Here is a 21,234-nt window from a genome sequence, read left to right on the forward strand (position 1 = left end):
CAGAACTTGGCTTGTTGTATGACATCCACTTGTTTGAGAACTACACCCAGTCCTGCCAGCTCTTGAGGCACGTTTCAGGAAGTCACGTAACTGTCCCCTGCGTCACATCTTCCTAAACAAAGCCTCTTGGGTCCCACCTAAAATGTTATGGTATGCGGAAGCTCCTCTTGAAAAATAACAGTTATTTTGAAAGCTCGTATAATGAAAACTAAAGAAAAGGTCCTGAAATTGCACAATATAAATGTTTGACTTGTATGTAAAAGTTGTGTTGAAACAAGATGCGTGAATCCCAGCTAAGGTGGGAGAGGAGCACGAGTGTCTGAGCTGTGCAGGAAGAGAGGAAGTAGACAACAGACGGCAGATCCCGGATGGAGGAATTCTCAGAGGGTGGATGTAAGGGGAGTGGGAAGGGGTGAGAGCGTGAGTGTATGGGAAGCTCAGCCAGAGAGAAGTGGTGGGTTTATGAAGTCCTGGGTGCTGCAGAGAGCTTATGCTAGTTTATTGCAATTCTTCAGTATGTTGCTCTCTGATACCTCTGATGCCGAAGGAACACCAGCTCTTGGCACTGCTGGAGCTGTTCCTGCTCTCACGAAGGCTGGACACACACAACCACACCACTTAGGGCTTCCATGCTTCTGCACACCTGAAGAGCAGATTTGGGGGATGGGGTGCTTGTGGAAGAGACGGTCCTCTGGAATTTGCTGCTGTTACAGACGAGTTGTGAAAAGGCTGAGCTTGCTCTCTTTCTGTTTCACAGCTGAAATGGGGAAGTTAACAGTTCTTACAGTCCTAACGAATACACTGGTGAAGCTGTATTTTGTCTGTCTGTTTTTCGAGGCCTTTCCTCTCCTTGGTGATAGTGAATTCAGTATTAATAGAAGGAGATGTGGTAAAATATCACAGTTATCATTTGCTAAATGTAGTGCTTGATTGCTGAGGAGAAGTCCCATCCGCTTCCTATTACAGTTGGCTGTTGGAAGACCTTTTTTTTTTCCCCCACACCCTGTAACCGTTCTGGAGATGCAGAATGCAAAGACTGCTTTATCTACAAGCTCCTAGTAGTTTTGGCTAGGTTTGTGTGTGATAATCAGGATTATCATATACATACATCAGTGTGATTCTGGGAGAAGTAAGAAGGGGGCCAGCAGAAGTGCCACCCTGGGCTGCTGGAGGGCTGACTCTGGCCTCTTTAGGGGCCTGGTTGACAGAGTCCCATGGGAGACAGCCCGGGAGGGCAGAGGAGGCCGGGAGGGCTGGATGTTCTAAATCTTACAGGCACAGGAGCAGGCCTACCAAAAAATTTCTGAGGGGTGATGCTCTGCAGTGTTTTTACAGGAGAAAGTCTGAACAAGCTGTCATCTAAACGCCAAAATTTCTGTCTTGCTTTAGCACCATTGTGATCTGCGCCCGGCCAGCCCGGCAGCCAGCTTTCCACCCCGGCAGCTGCTGTCTCCTCAGGACAAGAGAGGGAGAAAGGAAGCACCAGCGCCGGCTCAGAGACGGATCAGGCATCAAGGTGTGGGCAAAACACAGACATACACGCACTCCTCTCTCACAGTTGCAGGAACACTGTGCATGTTCCGAGCTGAATAGATGCTGTTACCCTGTTCTGTCTCCAAAACTGAAAAACCTTACGTCCCCTACCATTGGTCTGGTCTTGGGCAAGAACTGTTAAATCACTAAAGCTTGGAATCCTCAGAGATCTTGGTTATGAAGCTGTATGCTGCTGGAATGGAAATAAGGTCTAGTTTTGTCACCTGGGTGGTCTCCGACGTCTCATGCTGCATTTACTGTTCCTACTAAGCGCTGTATCCGTGTCCTCGCAGGAGATGTTTCGCCTCGGTCCGTAGGCGGCTTTGGGCAGCAGAGGCTCAGCTATCCTGCACGAGGGACCAGGTCACCGAGTAACACAGCAAACGCCAGCAGCGCACCGTTGTCCTCTTCAGCGAGAGCTAGCGATGCTCCCGACTCCAGAGGGAAGCCCCGGAAGGTGGCTGGCAGCGAGGGAAGACCAAAGAACAGAGGCGCAAGTGAATCCGTGGGTGGGACAATGCCACGGGCCAGACCCGCTCGGAGCTTTCATTCCGAAGCCTTCACCTCCAGCTCCTCGAGGACTTCTCCAACCCAGCCAAGGTAACGCCTTCCTCCCCCCTCCCAGGCAGCCAGGCTGGGCTTGCTCTAAGGCAGAGGGGGCCAGCGGCACCGTTGAGCAAGTTCTGCTGTGCAGCCGCACGACAAACCCACCCCAGCCCTCCGCCCGGCTTCTCGATGGTGCTCGTCTGGGCTCCCGCGTTTGCGCCGGGGGCCGAAAGGGTTTCACTCAGCCCCGTTTGGCTTGTGCTTACCTGGGTGTCAAACAGCGACCTTAGGCTTTTATATCGGGGTGGAATGGACAAAATGGGAGGATAAGGCCTTGCTGTCTGTCCGTTGTAGCTCTCAGCTTTTCTCTTTTGCTCCCTCAAAACTCAAACGTGCATAAACCAAAAATGAAATCCAACAATTTTTGCGCACTGCCTTCACGGCTCATCACTTCCTTTGCTGCTTAACTCCGCCTGCGTGACCGCTACCCTGCGTCGCTGCTTGGGCTCCCCCGGCCGTGCAGCCCGTGTGACTGAAGTGCCTCAAGGCGGTTCAGTCGGGTGCGGTTCTTCTGCTCAAAAACGGCCGGGTCCGGGTTTGGGAGAAGTAGGAAGGGCTTCTTCCCCGAGCTGCCAGCGTCCCCCTGCCGCGAGGGACCTGGCTTCACTGAGGAGCAGCGCAGGCAGTAGCCTGGCTTCCTCTGAGAGTGTCTCTGTCCTACAGCACCGGTGGCGGAGGAGGAGGAGGAGGAGGAAGGCCCGTGGGCTTGGGGCGCAGGAGCAGAGAGGTAAGGCAGGGGGTGCCTCAGGGCGGGGGGTGCACACCTCCCCTTGGCCTCCTGGCTGTCACCCCTCCACTTGGTGCCTGCGTGAGCCACCCCCGCCTCGCTGTGCCTCGGCTCTGCCAGCACCCCGAGCTTGTTTTACAGCCCCTCCTGCTCCAGGGAGGCTGGTGGTGGTCGCTTGTTGCACCTGGAAAGCGGCAGTTTCACTTTTTTCCCCTCGCTTCCCTTTAGGCCAAAGCCCGGAGCCCAGCATCCCGCTACCCAGGGAAGGGACCCACCACTTAGAAACAACACGTTTCGCACTCTACTTGTTTATCTGAGTGCAAGTAGATTCCTGCATCACTGTGTCACTGAAGACTTTGTGAATTTAAATTTTTATAGGCAGTTATTTTATATATATATCTGTATGTATTTTTAATTTGTGAGAGTGTGGAGTACAGGTTTTTACTCCCATGAGCTCTGCTAGCAGTGTCCCACGACAGCAAATACACTTCTGCCTTGGGAACCACCTGGGTCACGGTTCCGTTCCCTGTGACACCCAGCAAAAGGGGGTTTTTGACAGCCCGACGCCCCTCACGCCCGTGTCCCGCTGCTCTCGAGCCCCTCCCTCATCCCGAAGGCAGCAACAGCAGGCGAAAGACGTGGGTGCGCTCACAGCCAGGAGGATGCTGGGGAGGGGATTACCAGTGTCGGGGGATAAGCGCTGAGCCCACAGCTGTCTCCTAAAAGCTTTTTAATGCTGTATTAATCCGTGCTTTTTAAATTGCCTGCAATAAAATTTCTCTAACCCTGTCCCAAAGCATCGCGCAGTAACAATCCCTTACCCGAGGCGCTGGGGGAGCACAGAGGTTACCTGAGGGCGAGTGTATCACCCCACACCCGGCGATGGCCAGTCTGAAGCACGGGGAGCGGGCTTTGTTATCACCGGCTGTGGGCCGTTGCTAGTTTGCCTTCCGAGCCCTGTTGGCGTCCCTGCTGCGGCGGCTCAGCAGGCGCAGGAGTCGGCCGGCCTCTGCAAGGGCTGTGGGCATCAGCCCGATGAGGGGAGAGCAGATGGCATCCGCCGGGACACCGAGCCAGCCCCCGTCCTGGGCAGGGCTGCGCTGCGCGAGGCCTCGGCTCCAGCACGGTCACACAAGCCGCAGAAGACAACTAACGAAGGCCAAAGGGATCGTTCTAAAATAACGACATTTTAGGGATGCTTCCACCAAATGTGTTTATTTATACAAGAAAAGCAGAAGAAAGGCCTTTAAAAACAGGTGGGAACCAGCCTTGCGCTAGCTTTTCTGGGGAGAACGGCTGTGGCAGGACGCGGGAGGCAAAGCCAGCGCCCCTGGGCGTGAGGGTTAAGAGGATGCCTCGCTCGTTAGCGTGAGAAGTCACTGATTGCTGGGCTGAGGAGTAACGCAGGCAGAGGAGTATCAGCAGCGATGGCGCTACGCTTCCCCTGTCGTACACACACGTTTTCTTCCCAGTAAACGCAAATTTCAGTGTGTTAACCCATAGAAGTGGGATTTAAAAGCAGACAAACTGCAGCTTAATTTGTAGCAGTTCTAATCCCCTGCCTTCAGCAGCGGAGGAACCGTTTCTTCCGGCTACTTCCAGCCCCAAATAAGGACACAGTACGTCTAAGGGATGTTAAGAATCTCCTTTATGCGGGTGTACACGGTATGGCCAAGAGCACTTAACAGGTTAATGCTGTGTACGGTACCAAGGTGGACACACACCAAGCTAGAACTAATACCAGCTCCAGAGTTCTGCCATTGTTTAGTATAATTTTACATTCTGCATGAATACATATCTTTAAAAAAGGAAGAAAATAAGTCACAACCCAATCTTTGCTTTGACGAACAAGCCTAGTACAGACAATGTCAAGTTCATTTAAAGCACGAGGAAGTAATGATGGTTAGAAAAGCTTTAATTAAAAGGCCATTGGAGCTGCAGTCGAGGCACTGCAGCGCTTCCTTCCCAGTAACGTAAGAACCAAACAAAGCCCAAAACCCTACCACAGCTCCTTCTCCTGCCGGGCTCACGCTGTTCGTCACAAACCCCAGAGTCGGTGAGGGTTAGTGATGGGTGCGACCTCTTTCCTGTGTAAGAAGCTTCGTTTACACCGCAAGGTGTAAACAGCACTGCCGGGAAGTTTGTTATTTGTAATCATAAATAATTAACTGTAATAAATAGGTATCAAGTAACGTTACAGCACCCTTCTCGGGGCCGAGACGCGGATACGTGCCGCTCGGACGTGCTCGCTGGCAGGAGAGGACGGACGTTAGCAGCAGTTCAGCTCCCTGCTGGAATCGCAGCCTTGAGCCCCCGAACCCCTGCGAGCGAGGTACGTGACAGCGCTGCAAGCCCGCCCAAAGCGTCATGGGCCCAAAACGGGGGATTTCAACCCAATCTGAACCCACCATCCCATCGCCAGGAAGAAACCCCAAACGGGTCCTCACCCACAACGGCGGTTCTGCATCCTTCATGGATCCGTGCAGCGCCTGCTCGGGAACACACAGCCCGGGCGGGAATAAACCGGCTCCAGGCTTGGGATCCCCCCCTGGTCTCCGTAAGCTCGCAGGTGTGTTTGCTCTCATTCCGAGGGGTTTCTCAGCTACATAAATGCTTCTACCAGGAAAGGGACAAGATTCAAGAGTAAATATGCTTCCTACGTGTCTGTCCCCGTGCGAGGGCAATATGCAAGAGAAGGGTCACACGGCTTTCCTAACACGGGATGTGGAGACTCCATAGGCCAACACCTATCGCGACAACTGTAGCACACACACCTTGCCATTCGCTCACAGAAGAACAAGAATATACACACTTGTTTAGGCTTTTCATCTCATCTTCCAAGTCCCACACACTCCTCATTCCCAATATTCACAAGAATATACAATAGATACAGCTTTTTCCCTTCCCACTGACGAGCCACGACAGCGTCGTGAAGCGACAGACAACACCGACCTTAAAGTAGTTGTGCACCATCGCGGAGCTTTCGCGTGGCTGAGGGGCGCTAAGCGCGGCGGAAGGAAAACGAGAGCCGGTGGCTGGGTACCGGCACATCCCGTGTCGACGGTGACGGCAGGGTAGTCTCTGTCCCGTCAGCAGGCAGGCGATCCGCGTTCCCGGCGAGCGAGCCACCGCTTTTGTAGGAGTGAAAGGAAGACCGGGTGTTGATGTGCTTGGAAACCCCCCCAGAGCACGCTCCTCAGCATACTTGGAGAGCTGTTCTCGCTCCGTAGCCCGCTGCCGTCCTTCCACGGAAAACAGGAGCTTCATCTTCAACACGTGACTCCGTGCCTTCCACCACCTCCTCCTCCTCCCGGTGTCACATTTCTAGGATAATTTGCTCTTAGATCAAAGGTCATTTCCGAGTACAAAAAGAGGATTTCGGGTGTTTAACCGCACACCGGTTACTCTCAAAGCTTGTTCAGGAACGGGATGAAGTCGCAGACCAGCAGCTTGAACCGTGGTACCTCGCACCATGGCGAGAAGCTGTTGTCTGGCTGCTCGGGGTAATTACAGCAGACGATGTCGCTACCGAGCGATGCGGGCATCCAAGAACATCCAGGGCAGGAACCCGACTGAATTACAGCCCTTTCACTGTTCTTCCAATTCTAAATCTTCCTAATCCAGTGTCCAGCTGAAACCCCAAGTGAGCTGTGGCAGCCACCCTCCTGCTTGCTTAGAGTTTCAAAAGTTACAAGGAAACAGCGGTGACGTAAACATGCAGTTTGGCAGCGTATTTTCTGCTCTACAACTCAAGCAAGTGCTAGAAATTCTGCACGATCTCTGCCTGCAACGGAAGAGGCACCGTGCTCTGTCCCTGCAGGCGATTCCCTCCTCACACCCCATTCTTCCCGTTTCTGTACTCAAAAATGTTGCAGGGGAGAGCGACCCAGGAGCCTTCAGCTCGGAGCGCTCCCGAGCTCCGAGCGCCCTCGCTGCTGTTGTTTGCGTGGGTAGTATCGCTCCCAATTACAAAATTAGAAATGTACATGTCTAAAGGTTTTTCAAAATTAAATTATACACAAACTGGTCTTTACTAAACTATCCTACAAATATTCCACAAACAAGGCAGCAAAATAACCAGTCCACCACAAAGTCTACAAATACAAAATGTAAGTCTTCCAGTAATTACTGTAACAGGAACAAAAGTTCGGAAAATAAATTAACCTCCGCTCGTCACCCAGTGTTACGGGAGGTATCTCGATGCGACGCGGAGGGTTTCCAACGTTAGCAGAGCCACGAAACCACCCAGAGAGTCACCTCCAGCCACCCCCTTCTCCCGCTCAGCCGCTGAGCGGATCCTCCCGGTAGTGGATGGCGTATCGGAGCTTTTCCAGCATTATGTCCAGCGAGGAGTACTGGGGGAGTTTGATCATGAACATGCACGTTTCAACACGGATGTACCGGGAGTCTGGAGAACCTGCGGAGAAGAAGTGCTGGGAAGGCTCCGAAGGCAGCGGCTGCTTTTCACCTCCTACAGCACCAAGAGCATCCCACCCCCGCACCCCTCGAATGAAGCTCCTGCCCGTAACGTCTCCCTTCAACCTTTGGGGCTTTTCTCCGAGGCCACCGTGTTCCCGACAGCCCAATCGCTCTGAAAGCGCGCGAGACAAGGGTCGGACAAGTCTCTTGCTGTCCCGGGGGGGCAATGGCTGAACTATGTAACGCCTCTAAACCCAGCTTCGCTCTCTCCTTGCTTCCAGCCGTAACTACCCACCTCCCTGTTCTTCGTGCGTTCCAAAGCGCAGCCGAAACCCCCAGAACGGACGCGCTCTGCTTAGGGGGCAGAGGGCAGACTCACCTGCGGCTCCGTCGGGGGGGGCTATTTTCATGGGGTACGGCGGGACGTGGGCCGTATCGGGGCCTCCGTCTTTGCACGGGCAGGTGAAGGGGATCCGCTCCTGGTTACAGGCGAACTTGATGAACTTGCAGAGCTCCTCCTGAGTGAACATCTCCAGCGCGCTCCAGAAAAACTCAATGTGCTGATCCGTTTCCATCAAGCCCACCTGGTACATGGTGTGTGCCTACGAGAGAAGAAAGCGAGACGTCCACCGCTACGTTCGTCCCCTCCGTACACCTTCCCCCCTTTCGCCTGAAGAGGACAGAAGGTGACCGTAACCACACAGCTCCCCCCACGCTCTCCCGCCTTTTCAAAATCCTTGGGAAATTCAGCCACGGCAGAGGGTTTTGTATCTTTCTGGCCCATCAGATTCCGCACCAGGCTCGTCTTGGCGCGTCTCCCCGCGGCGCGCGAGCGTGCCTCGCTATCTGCTCTATTCGCAGGGCGCGGGCAGTTCAGCGTCGCTGCTGTTGACGGAAAACGCAAAGCAACGCCAACGTCCGTGGCTGAGGATATTCCACAACTTCCGACACGGGAGAACAGTTATTTCCACGGCACGGTGCTCATGGTAACGAAACGGAAGTAGTTAGGACCACAAGCCGTCCGTTACGGATTCATTTGAGATTTTCAGAAACTATTTGCCATTCAGGGGATGGGCAGTGGCTCTCCCAGCCCTCACCTCGAGCACGAACCCTGAATAGAGCTCAATAAAACGCAGATGGGTTTAAAGTTGTGTGTTAAAACCTAAATTCATTATTCCTCTCTGGAACAAGCCCCACTCTTACTGTTTCCTGAATCCAGTGAAGTCTTAAACTTCCCTGGGGCAAAGGGGCATCCCTGGCACAGGCCGGTGTTCCACACGGACCATGCCGGCTGCATCGCCAGAGGAAGATTCTCCCCCGAGACCTTCCACGCGGGAGGGTTCCGTCCCCTCTACGCGCCGGGCGTTTTGCCGAAGAAGCCGCCGTTCCTCACACCTTGAGAAACTCGAGGTTGATGTACGGAAGCCCACATGTCCTCAGCTCCATCTCCAGGGGCGTCAGCGTGGTCAGCAGCTGCAGGGGGATGATGGACCCGAGCCCAGCGCGCACCGCCGTCATGCACTCCGGGGTCTGCAGCTCGCGCATCCTCAAGCTCCGGATGGCTGTTGCGTACACATCCTTGTTTTCCCACCTGCGAGGGCAGAGACGCAGGACAAGAAAGGACTGTGTTGAAGAACCCTTGTCCTACCCCAAACCCTCACAGGGACATTCCGCGTTGGAATAATCGAGAGTGCGTGTTAAGCTATTTGCATTCCGGTCCTTCCCAGTTTAATTCCCCTTCCCTCAGCTTCCTCCTCTCTCCCGTTTCTCAGGCTGCAGGTGTTTACTGAAGCCAGCACGCAGCTGAGCAGTGCTCCTCAGCGCTCCGTTTCTGCCCAGCGGCAGGCAGTGCTACAGGTTCCAAGTTCCTGCCAGTGAATGCAAAGCTTTCCCAGACCATTCCAGCCTCCAGCTTGTTACAAAAGCACCTCTGGAGGGCCTGGTGCTTGGAAAACTGTTCCAGAGGTGCTTCTTTTGCACATAACCCAGCGCAACATCCCACCGAGAACGCCTTTGCTCACCCCACGGGAATGTGCCTGCCCCTGGGACAAAGCTCCACCTCCTCCCCCGTCATGGTCAGGTAGGTGAACTTGCAGCACGGCTTGTTCGGACAGTCAGGGCTCTCTGTTGCGAGATGCTGAGAAGCAATTTCTGCACACAGAGCTTCCAATTCCGTCTCGTCGTTTATCTGTCAGGGCACACAAGGACAGTATCTGAGCACCAGCCCGCTGGTACATCACCCTTGCGAGGCACCGGGGGTGTCACCCTGACGTACAAAGCGCGCTCATCCCGCCACCTGCAAACGCCCCCGAGACAGCCAGGAGTGGCTTCGGCGGGCTCTTTTCTGGTTTAGCACTGCCGAGTTCCAGCAAACACCTCAGAAGCCATAATTCCCCTGTGCCTGGCAGCGGAGGAGACTGAGCAGCTTTTCCAAGGTGTCAGGATGTAAATTCCTGCACCCACAAGTCAAAATCCTTCACGACCCTGCTCACACGGCCGACATCTGCCAGCAGGGAAGCCAGCCGCCACCCTGCAGGGCGGGCAGCGAAGTTCACAGCCACCAGAACAACGAGCTTACGGGGGAAACCCTGGAGAAACCAAGGAGGAGGGAAAAGAAAAGCGTTCCTTACGTTTTCAAACTTTTTGACGTAGTTGTAGGTGAGGATGTCAGCTTCCTGGAGATCAACATCAGGATCCAGCGGCTCGCCCACCAGCGTCTTCCAGAAGGAGGGCAGGAGGTCGAGCGGCAGAGGGACATCTGCTCGAATTGCAATGCCCAGGAGCTGCCCGAAGAAGTGGAGTAACTGCTCCTCGGCGTAGGTGATGGGGCTCGGTGTCAAGATATACTTCCCCTTCAGAAAAAGAGCAGAGCACACACAGCACAACTTAACAGCTGGCGCACACGCCGCGGGCCCGCAAGCTGATGTCATGATATCACGTTATCATATCGCTTAACGATTAGAAGCATTACGACGGTTTCTCGACAGCCCCGCTCTTTTCACCAGCCATTTCCGCGTTTGTGTCAGCAGTTGGGTATCAGCCTCTTGAGCTGTGGGCCGTTTCCGAGACACAGCCTGGATGCGCAAAGCCAGGTGTGCTACGTACTCGGTCTCGAGGGAAACGAGCCGTTTTCCTCCCCTGTGGGTATTCCTAAGAAGGAACTGCACCTCCACTACCGTAAATCCTTTGGGCTGTAAACAACCTGCTGTTTCTAGAATGCATCCACTGTGCAGAACAGGAGGACACTAAATATACATTCAGTAGTGTGGATGGAGTGTCTGATTCTACTGCATCACAACTGACTTCCCTGGTGACATTCCTTGCGTAATGCCAGCAGAGGATGACCTCACTGGTTTGGGATGGACAGTCCCTAAATCAGACAACTGCACCAGATTCACTCAGAAGTGAGCTGTGACCAGGAGTCTTAATTCCACTGTGTTTAGCAGCTTTGACTACGTGGCTCCTTCTTCCAGTAGCCACAGGGCCACGAGCGGTGCAACGGGATGCACCGACAGTCACATTCAGTTCCGTCGGGGCTGCGAGAGCTGCCTGGCCAGGGGCTGTTGGTCTGAAGCCCTGCTCTGTGCTGGTAACTCTGCTCCACTCCCGTTCAAACACACGTGTGCAGGAAGAGAAACGCGACCTCGTTTGTTGCCCTGAGATATCACACCTTGTTCTTGTTCACTGCAGAGCTCGGGCACAGCAGGAGAAGGGAGAGCGAGGAGCTCTGTAACTCTTTACAGACTTGCCAGAGGAAGTGACGGAAAGATCCACCTGAAACAGAGAGAGAGAGGGGCGACGTGAGACGCCCTCTGAGACATTCAAGAAGAGCTTCCCGTGCGAGAAGATCAAGGAGCCCTTCGTTCGGGTGACAGCTGCACACGCACAAGAGCTTCCCTTCACGCCAGCCGACAGGTAACACCGCTTGGTAACGTCGGCAGGGTATTTGGGGCTTTTCTTCTGACTCCATACGCCCCTGGGAATCTCCCAAAAGGACCCGTTACCACCAGCGGACCGACTGCGTTAGAGGGCAGCAACCCGTCCTCTCCTTTGACACACCACTGATAACTGCCTCGCACCCTTATCAGCTATTCAAGAGAGGCCAGGCAAGATTGTCCCAGCTCCTGTTGGGACCAGCAACCCAGGGAGCATCCAAAGCAGCCAGCACCCCCCAAGAACGTCACCATCCAGAGCTGGACAGCAGCCACGTAAAGGAGATCTCACAGCATGAAACCTCACACGTTAAAAAGCAGAGTCAGGAGAAGGGAAGGCTCCGTCATCTCTGACGAGGTGCGATTACTGCCTAACACGTTCTGTGGGAAAGCAGCACCCCTCTGCCATGAGGAGCCCGTCTCGGTGCTGGTCGGGTGAATTCGGGCAGTTAAACATCTGTTCCTCCAGGTTCATTCTTTTAACCAGCCACATGAAAGCTATTCACATGATTACAGGAAATACTGTGCTTCTCCCCACAAAAATGAGGAAGACACCATTTTAATACTATTTAACTACAGAAATTAAGGACGGTTCTTACAGAACCGAAAACCTTCCCATACCTGGCACATCTTCAGCTTGGCTGGGACAGGCTGCAGTTCGTATTTCTGACATCATGTTCTAAAAACCACTGCACTTGGGCGTGGCCTTTTTTAGCTGTTAATGCTCACATATTCCTGGACAGTTACGTCTGGTAATGGACCCCACAGTGGTGCTTAGGGTCGGCTACGCAGTCTCATGTCACTTTACCCAGGAAACCCACAGCTCATGGCCAACCAGCACGTCCTTAAGAGCCCGTTACCAGCACGGGCTGGGTCTGCCGTGGCTGAGCATCAGAACCGGAAGAGACATCCCTACCAAACAGCACGTCATTAAGAGACGTTACCAGCACGGGCTGGGTCTGCCGTGGCTGAGCATCAGAACCGGAAGAGACATCCCTACAGAATGCTCTCCCCGTGCTTCCAGCGACGTATCGTTACTTGAGCTCCTCGCTCTCGTTAGCAAAGTTACACGCCCAGGCACTCGTACTTCCTGCTATATTAGCCAGAATACGCCAAGTAACCATCTGGCTTGTGTAATCCCTGGAAGCTTCATTCCTTCCCATCCGCAGGGACCAGTGACACCACACAGGCAACGCCGCTCCTTACACTTACTTGTTCCGTGAACCTCCTCCCCCGTGAAGCGAATGTTGAAGGCGTACGTGGGGTCTCCTCCGCTGGCCAGCTTAACGCAGAGCTGCGAGGATGGCACGCAGGCCAGCTGTCTCGCTGCCTGGCAGAAGTAGGAGTTCTCTGCAGAACGGATCTCCCCTGTTGAAAACCGAGAGACACATCCAATCCCCGCACGTGGAGTGCCTGGCAGCAATCAGCATCCCAGCTTGGTTAAAACGGCTCGGGCTTGCTGCAGCGGGTGAAAGCGAGTTCGGAAAAAGGTGTTTCCTTACCTCCAACTATCTCCAAGGGATCCAGGGTGATCTCCGGGGCTGCGTGATCAGCAGTTCTTTGGACGGTGGCATTCAGCACTCTGTTCATCACAGTTACTTTTGTGTCATAGAAGATTAGCCCTAAACAAAGGAATGCGTATTTCAGCACAATCAACCCGCCCTGCAGTCTCATTTTCTGAAACTCCCTAAGGAACACACAGCAATCGTTTCACCTCCATCAGGCAGGTAAGGGGTGACCAATCCCCCTCTTCAGTAGTTTTCTGCAGTACCTGTTACTAACATTTGCGGGTGAGAGCACAGACGAACGCAATTCTCGTGTTACCCAGAGAGATCCTAGCGACTCCAGCAGCACCTCTGTCAATCAGAGCCACTTTGGCACACAGCGCCCTGCCGCCGGAGATTTCTGACAGCAGCGCGGAAGGCAGGAAACGCGGTAAGGAAGAGGGCTGCCACACCGCACCACAAAGATGGAGAGACATCTCGGAACGTTCCTCACTTCACCCCTACAGGGTGTACGAGGTTTTCTTTTCCTTGGCTGGACGAATACAAAAGCCGACTTACACACACTGACACCTCTGGTGACTTCCCCTTCTCCTCCTTCAGAAGGGAACACGTTTGAGAAACGTACTGCCCTCAGTCTTGGGTTTGTTTCTCATCCAGTGGGGGCTGGTAAAACTATTCTAAATGCTGACACACAATATGCATCTTCTTGACCTCTTCAATCCTACATCTTCAATCACAACCAGGATGCTAACGTGTCCCGGGGCTTTCACCTAATCTGCTCGTGTTAACGAACGCAGAATTTTAATTTATGGACCTCCCTCGCCAAGATGATGAAGGCGCCCACAGACAGAAAACACCAGCCAACTCCCTCCACAGTCAAGAAAGGTGCAGTGTCTATTAACTACTTGCAAGAATAATCCCACCCCACCCCAAGAACAAGAAAACACTCCCAGACAGAGCAGTGCCCCCTGGCTAATGCGGGTTTTGGCCGTCACCTCAGACTGCGTGCCAGCTTACCAGGCTGAGAACAAAGCCAGCAAGCCTCTGGTAGCACACTGATACCACTCACTATCCGCTTTCCCTCTCCCCTCCGAGTTCTCAGCCCTGTCACACGTACACACGCATGAAACCCCCTCCAAAGCGGAGCACCGCATTCAGCGTGGCGCACACCGCGTCCCCGAGCGGCTGACCTTTGGCCTCCTGCAGCAAGGCCGCGATGCTGCTGGCGTACATCTCGGTCTGCCGAAGCTCCACCAGTGGCAAGAAGAACGTCTCCAGCGTCGTATTGAGCGACTGAAGCAGCGCAAACCGCAGGCGCAGGCTTTCAACGGGAACATCTGAGGTGGGAAACACCCAGTCAGAGCAATAAAGAGGTTCCCTACGTACTGCAAAGTCCACGTTCCTAGCAGATTCCGTCCGGGAGCCACACAAGCTGCCTTCTAAGGAGCCCCTCCTGATCTCTGCACATAACGAGGGCTGAAGATGCAGGAACAGCCATGATCCGTGATGTTCCTTCCTGGATCTTGAGCCTCTGGGTGTCTGAGTCCAGTACCTTCCATCCTCACTCGACCTGGAGACCCTCTAGGGAGCTCAGTGCTTAGAACAGGGTTTCGGTGACCCAAGTCTGCCTAAGCCCAGAACCGAGATCCACCTTCCTGCAAGCTAAACTCACCAGACATCTTCCTGCTCCAGCCTGACTGCGGAGGGCTGCCCGGAGAGCAGGGAACAGGGGCAAGGCATTGCTGCCACGGTGCCCAAGCACAGCCAAGGAGAGAGGAGACCTAGACCCGGCGTTCCCCTTGCCCAGAGGCTCCCGCCTGCAACTCCAGAGGAACATCCCAACTACCCGAGCGAGAGCCAGGTCGTTCAGAGCACAGCCCAGCTCTTCCCCTGCAGAAAGCCTCTATGCAAACAGTCCATACGTACTCAACAGACAGGAAATTCTGGGATCTGCTGCATCAGCGGGATCCAAATAAACTTCGTGGGGATGGAGTCGTGCCGGTGTGATTGCCAGGTGACGACAAAGCCTGTTAATGTACTGCACAAGGGCGACATCCATCTCCAGCGTCCACTTCCGGGATGCCTTCTGCGCGTGCCTCGCGTCGATGCAGGCACACCTGGAACGCACAAGCGCGAGACCCACTGAAGCCTACGCACAGCGCTGCTTACAGAGAGCGTGTTGAGCACACCGCCAGGCACCCTGCCCTACTGGTTTCCCTTTCACTTAAGCAGAGCTGTTTCACTACAAAACTCCCAGTTTGAGTCAGGAACCCGCATTTTGGCAGCGCAGCGACCCTTTTAAAACATGTTTTAAGGAAATAACCCACAGCATTCTCTGCAGGCCTTGCAGCCACGCATAGAAGCTTGCGTGCTGCTAACACACTGGTTAAAGCTACGCGCAGCAGCGACACTCGGGATCGAGTCTGGCTTTTTTAAAGCGAGCGCAATGGATCAGTATCACCGTTACAAGAAGGTTTGCAAAATTCACCTTTCAAAATGCAAGTCATATCCACAGGACAGGATAGCTCTCCACACACTACGGATATCCTGCTTGGATCGGTCAATCACGAATCTGTGAAATCCATCCAGCGTCAGATACTTCTCCTCAGGAGCTGCCAGCAAAGATACGACCAGCGGCAGTTAATGACGACGCAGCACGCAGGAGACCGGGCAGTGCACGAGGTGGTTACCTGCCAGCCTTCTCCTCCTCCTCCCCATCCCACCACAGCTCGTCTCTGGAGTAGCTCTGAACATCACGCTGTTCAGGTCCAATCTGGCCCTGGGGAATCGGCACTCACTCTTCCCTCTCAAGGACAGAAGCCCCCAGCTGCCCTCTGGAATAGCTCCACCAACGTATCTAACCAAGTATCAAGGATCCGCACTTGGCTGATTATTGAAATTCCCCTCTCCTGAACTAACCTGGCATTCCCTACAGTGAAGAAGGGAGTCGATTCCTCCTTCTGCCTGACTAGAGAAGGAAATCTCAAGCGAGACCCCGGCACTGACCCCTGTCATGCCATGTGCTGTCTCCTCCATGGATAGACTAGTTCCTGAGGCATCCGAAGCTCCCCTTTCCTCCAGTCTTCCCCTGGTAACTTAATAACTTCCCTACATTGGCTGAGACACACCATTTAAAACTGCCCAGTTCAACCCCACCACATCCTAAGCCCCTGCTGTACAAATCCAGCCTTCAAACCGCATCTCTCAGGAAGCCAGTTCTCTACCCAAGGTATCCACACGGCCCACGCACGCTACCACCCCAAGGGCGTGAGCACCATGTGCTCTCGCTTACGCCAATTTACAGGCACGCAGACAAAAGCAGCCTTTAAAATCACTGTTTAAAAAAAAAAAAAACTGTTAGCCTCATTAAAACCCAAGACAACCCACATCTATCCTGCTGATACAAAACACGCATTTCTTTCCTACGATGTAACATTACGGAAAACTTCTAACAGCGACTACCTTCCTGTTTCTTTGTGGGAGACTTTTCAGGGTCCTTCTCTTCAGGTTTGCTCTTCTCGGGAGACTTAGGCTTCACAGTAGGCTTCTTCTCACTTAGGGCTGTTCGGCTGAGGGACAAAGCAAATGTTAGGATGAAAGTTTCCTTCTGTCTGTTCAGGAACCCAAGCCATTCCTCAAGGGTCTTTTATCATCTCAAAGTGACATTTCCCTCTTCCAGTCAGTACACGGAAATACAGAGGGAGGAGGAATAAAAAAAATCTAGATTCCTAATGAGAAAACTCGTGTTTCACAACTGGTAAAAGGCAGAGGACACCAACCTGACGCTGTTGAGCATAGACTTTTCCTTTGTAGGTGGTTTAGTAACAGGGCGCTTGGTGCTGACCACTTTCACTGGATGCTGCTCTTTGCCCGCCTTGTTGTACTTGCTCTTGTCAAATTTTGGCTTTGGCACACCGTATTTCCTTAAAATCTGCCAACACAAAGTCCATAATTACCACTAATGCTTTCAAGTTATGCCAAACGATGCTGAAAATAGTTGTCAAAGCACTACCTGAGTGAGCTGGTCCTCTAGCACCTTCTTGGGAGGGCGGACGTTTGTGAAGAACACGTGAAGAAGGTTTCCAGGGGTCTGAGAATTTATCTGCTCTTTACTGAGATAGATGTCAGCAACCTTAATGGGTTTTGCTGGCGTTAGGCTCAGCATTTGCTCAGAATGGACGCAGCTTTTAAATATTTCCGTCAGGACTTCCCGAGCACCCGGGACCAATTTCTCACCTAATTAAAAAAAAAAAACCAACCACAGACCCATGCAATACAGTACAAAACACCAAGAAAACTGTTTACACCCCCCAAAAAAGCACAGCACACGTGAGGTACTTGCCAATTTGAAAAGCACATACCTTTTATTGACTTATCATTGAAATAATCCTCTAGTGCTGGGCTCCCTTGTGTGTCAAATAAACTCTGATTTACAGTAGAAACAGTTAAAATCTCTTCAGTTGACATTTCCATCAGTTCATCTTCACCATCCAGACTTGACAAGCCAATGAGATCGCTACTATTAAACAGACTGGCTCGGATTTTCTCTATTTTAGCTCTTGACCTTATCTGTACAAATAATGAAAGTAGTTAACAGGAATTCTGACAAAACATATTCACTGCCATTTATATGGATTTGGGTCTTAAGCTTTCTCCTCTCCCCCTGTAGATAATCACTACTGCATCTCTCCTAACATTCTTCCTGACAATTTGATGCCAGAATTGAAGTTTGGCCCAGAAAACACCCCTTCTGACAACATCTAGCCTCAAAATCACCATGCTGGGAGTTAGTCAGGCACAGCTCCGAACCAGCTATTCCACTGCTTAGCCTGGAGACAGCCCTTAGAAACGTCTAACCTGCCGTCACCTGCAACGCTGCTGTGCTCCTCTCCCCTTAGGAAAATCTACCTGTATTGGCACAGGCCTTGAGCCTCAGCTACACGGACCGGGAGCAGGAACAAGAACTTCCTGTGATCCCAAGAACGACCACCATGCGTCATTATCAGAGCGGCTACCGACCCGGAGGAGGTTTCCATGCGAACACGCTGACAGCTTTCTGAACACACTTGATGGTCCAGCGCAGCTCTGGTGGCTTCACGTCAATTAATCGCTTGAGAACAGCAACTGAAGGTTTTCTACCCGAATAAGCTGGTTTTCCTCTAAAAGGGAAACCGGTGCAATCCCAGACTATGCAAACATGTCTCTACATTCCCGGGCTGTCCTGATCAATCTGCAGCACGCAGTTAGCGTAGCAACAGAGGGGAGAGGTTCCTGTGCGTGGCTGACACCCTGGAGTGATCCGGCATCAGGGACGAGCACCCACAATGCTTTCAAAACTCATTTGGAACCAGACGTCAACAACATTTATCACCTCTTCTGAAGGAACTTTACAGAGGAGTCTGTAGGTGGTTTGACACACGTGAAAACGCGGTCACTGAACATGAAGTAATTGCCTTGCGGGTCAGACCAAAGGGCCCCCTATCTCTAAATCAAGTCAGACATTAAAAAAAAAGACATCAGAATCGTACCTCCTTCTTTCAGACAGGGCTGACCCCAGACCTCCCTCTCCTGGTGGAAGGCTCTTACCTCCACCACAGCGAAGCCTTTGATTGGCCGTGCCAGCAGCGGCTGGTTGTCCAGAGAGGTGACGGTGTACATCGACCCCACGTCGGACACGGACGCCGTTTCTACGTTGTCCAGTGGTTCCCCCAGGCTGCCCAGGCTGCCCAGGCTTCCGGTACTGCAGTGCGAGAGATCCAAGCTCTCCTGGCTGGAAACAACGTGCGGTTCTAGCAATCCGGGTGGGATGGCCAGTTCCAGGCCAGCTTGAAACTGGTCAACTGAGATATCGCTGACGGTCCGAGAGATTCCCTGCGAGCTGCAGAGGGAAGCCTGGCTCGTGGATGCGGAAGCACTGACGCTCATGGCAGGCGTGACACTGCTGGAGCTGCTGATATCCAGGCTGTCCGCACTACTTGAAACAGTCGGCTTCTCCAGTTCGGTTCTGCATTCTCCTCCTTCTGCTTTGTCCTTGATTTTTTTGGGATCCTCTTCCTGCAGAGGGATGTAGATCTCATCTTTGAAGACTCCCCCGTGTGCGTTGCACGCCTTTCGTATGGCGCTTCGGACAGTGCCCTCCTCCAAGTGAGTCGGTATTCCAGAAATCACAAGCAAGCGGCTGTGAGCTGTGGGACCTACCAGCGCTTGACAGGCATCTGCGACAGCGTCATTCGTCACACCCAGCCCCTGGGGATCCTTCCTCGTTAGGTGTCGGAGAATTATCAGCAGAGTCAGTGCCCTGTGAAACCACAGCATGTCCTCAGGCTTGCTGCCCCCGATGCTGAGGATGGCAGCGTCCGTTTCAGCTGCTCTGGCTGAGGACCGCTTGCCTGAAGATGACGTCTTTTCCCGCTTCATTTTTACTTTTTTCCTCTTGGACAGCAAGCTTGGGCTCTGCGGCGTCTGTCCTGGGGAGGATGAGGAGGAGGAGGAGGAGTCACTGAGATTTGGGGCACTCGTTGAGGACATCACGTTAGCCGTTACGCTCATGTTGATCGGCAAGGTTACTTCTGCTACAGCAAGGCAGACTTCCATCAGAGCGTGGAAGTAGGTGGAAAACCTCCCTTGGTCAGCCCCTCCGACACCAGACCCACCACACGCATTTCCAGACACCCAGTTTTGCGTTTCTTCGTCATACAGCTTGTGCAGTTCTGACTGCAGGGCCATCAGCATGGCGAGGCAGGGGTTTAGCTGAAGGGCAATAGAAGACGACAGTCCTGCCGGACTCTTTTTCTGCTCCAGATTGTGTATTTTGCGAAGCAACTCAGCCAAGAGATGAAATATCAATTCCTTCACGCACGCTGCCATGTCAGTTGTCCAGAGGAAGTTCCCTGCACGTGGAAGGCAAGACATGGGAGTCAGCAGTTAGTTCACTGTGAGGAGCTTTAGGACATGAGTTGCAATAGTAAAAAAAGCCCAAGAAAAGGTCGTTTCACCAGCCGCATGTCGGCAGCGAGACAGACGGGAAGACTACGCCAAGAAGTGCGTATCAACGGGAAGTGTCTGCAGCGTGAAGAACATGTCAGCATAGTGGAAAAGGCTCAGAAATACTCTGTGACTGTAAGTTTGCTTTTTTCCCTGAACTCCCCAGCTGAGCCAGCTCACACTGATGCTCATTACTACGCACATACTGCTTTCTCACCTAAAAATTCCACTACTTGCAGGAGAACTGAAGCAGGAAAAAAAAGATCTTCCATCCCCATCTTCCAATTTCCAAGTTAACAGCTGTTCCGTGAATGCCATAGCCAGGGGAAACTCAAGGGGAAGAGAATGCAAGACCAACACAGCTCCAGGAGGAGGAGATACTCCTAAGCGAAAAGGTCAGAGAAAATACTTATCACGAGGTTAGACACTGGTAAAAGTTCCAACACATCTTTTAGGGGTTTCTTTTGAAGCTAAATATATGTTAAGTGAGAGTTTCCTCTATTAAGCACCTTGCAAGAAACAAATGTTTGTCTGTAGTAAGTTGGTATCATCTATAATTATAAATGTACAGATAAGATTTTGTTTACATGACATGAAACAGAACTGGTTTTAGCCTGGGTACATCTAAACACACACAGGACTTCTGCAAAACCACATCTCTGTAGTAGGGTTGTCTGGGCAGTACTGAGGAAACCATCAGAGATGCTGCAGCCCCACAAGAGAACTTGGAACTTTCCATCGGAGCCCCCGAGGAGCTTCCTGCAGCTCAGTCACCTTCACTGCTCTCAAATCAGGAAAACAAGCAGCTTGACAAACTACCAGAATCAGAGTCAGATGGCTTCCAGTGTGGAGAAAACCATGCCTCCGGGACAAGGATCACTGTGTATTTTCTGCTAGGACACGTTTCGTAACGCCCTGCTCAAAACCAGCGTCATAACCAACAGCCCAGAGGCAACGATGACGCTTGTCTCACTTCTAAGGACCCACTTTAAAGGTGGGGGGCTCTGTTTGTCTGCTGCGGGTTTTTTGGCTGGGATTGGGGTTTTTTACCTAGTTTGATGTGGACCTTGTCTGTAGGGGTGATGACCGCTGGGTACTGATTGGTGGTCGGGGGAGGCGTCAGGCCCGTGTTGGTCGGAGAGGCGTCCCGCGGGTAGCACACGGCTTCGATCAGGTTTAACTGACCGTTCCGTTTCACTTTATGCCCCAGCCCGTAGACAAGCACTCGAGCCCAGGGGGCTTTATACAGGGATGAACTGAGGGAAGAGCCAGAACAGTCGGGTTGGAACAAAACCAGCACCACAGAAGGATCTTCTCTGAGAAGAGAGAGATCTAAAACACGAGCACCCACACATTCAGGGGCCCAGAGGCTCAGTGGTACATCTCTGACCTCTGCCACTCCTGGCCCCTCAGCGACTTACTCTTTGCGGAATCCGGACTGACTTTCCTTACACGACACAATTACAAAGGCAGCCCCAGGAAAATTAACATCCATGTTGACTTTGGATTCTGAAATTGGGAATTCTTC

At 52.7% G+C, this 21,234-nt stretch overlaps 2 protein-coding genes across 2 annotated transcripts in view; one reads left to right on the top strand and one right to left on the bottom strand.

The window, feature by feature from the left end:
* The window catches only part of TRAFD1 (TRAF-type zinc finger domain containing 1), a gene marked incomplete at its 5' end in the record, with an annotated part of 10,658 nt that extends 4,285 nt beyond the window's left edge, over positions 1–6,373 (top strand). Inside the window, 2 exons of the mRNA XM_010157861.1 lie at positions 2,803–2,866; positions 6,280–6,373. Coding sequence (XP_010156163.1) covers positions 2,803–2,866; positions 6,280–6,373 — 158 coding nt within the window. The remainder of the gene's footprint in view (positions 1–2,802; positions 2,867–6,279) is intronic.
* Positions 6,374–6,801: 428 nt separating this feature from the next.
* HECTD4 (HECT domain containing E3 ubiquitin protein ligase 4) overlaps positions 6,802–21,234 on the bottom strand; it is a gene marked incomplete at its 5' end in the record, with an annotated part of 34,362 nt that continues 19,929 nt past the window's right edge. The window contains 20 exon segments of the mRNA XM_010157874.1: positions 6,802–7,283; positions 7,665–7,887; positions 8,681–8,876; positions 9,307–9,473; positions 9,916–10,137; positions 10,956–11,059; positions 12,430–12,585; positions 12,720–12,839; positions 13,913–14,059; positions 14,649–14,839; positions 15,211–15,334; positions 16,185–16,291; positions 16,502–16,653; positions 16,735–16,958; positions 17,084–17,291; positions 18,309–19,612; positions 19,924–19,967; positions 19,969–20,089; positions 20,757–20,962; positions 21,128–21,234. The exon segment at positions 21,128–21,234 is cut by the window's right edge and continues 13 nt beyond it. Of these exon segments, the coding sequence (XP_010156176.1) occupies positions 7,147–7,283; positions 7,665–7,887; positions 8,681–8,876; positions 9,307–9,473; positions 9,916–10,137; positions 10,956–11,059; positions 12,430–12,585; positions 12,720–12,839; positions 13,913–14,059; positions 14,649–14,839; positions 15,211–15,334; positions 16,185–16,291; positions 16,502–16,653; positions 16,735–16,958; positions 17,084–17,291; positions 18,309–19,612; positions 19,924–19,967; positions 19,969–20,089; positions 20,757–20,962; positions 21,128–21,234 (4,260 nt within the window).

Source organism: Eurypyga helias, unplaced genomic scaffold (genome assembly GCF_000690775.1).
Source record: "Eurypyga helias isolate BGI_N326 unplaced genomic scaffold, ASM69077v1 scaffold20150, whole genome shotgun sequence".
Taxonomy (NCBI): Eukaryota; Metazoa; Chordata; class Aves; order Eurypygiformes; family Eurypygidae; genus Eurypyga; species Eurypyga helias.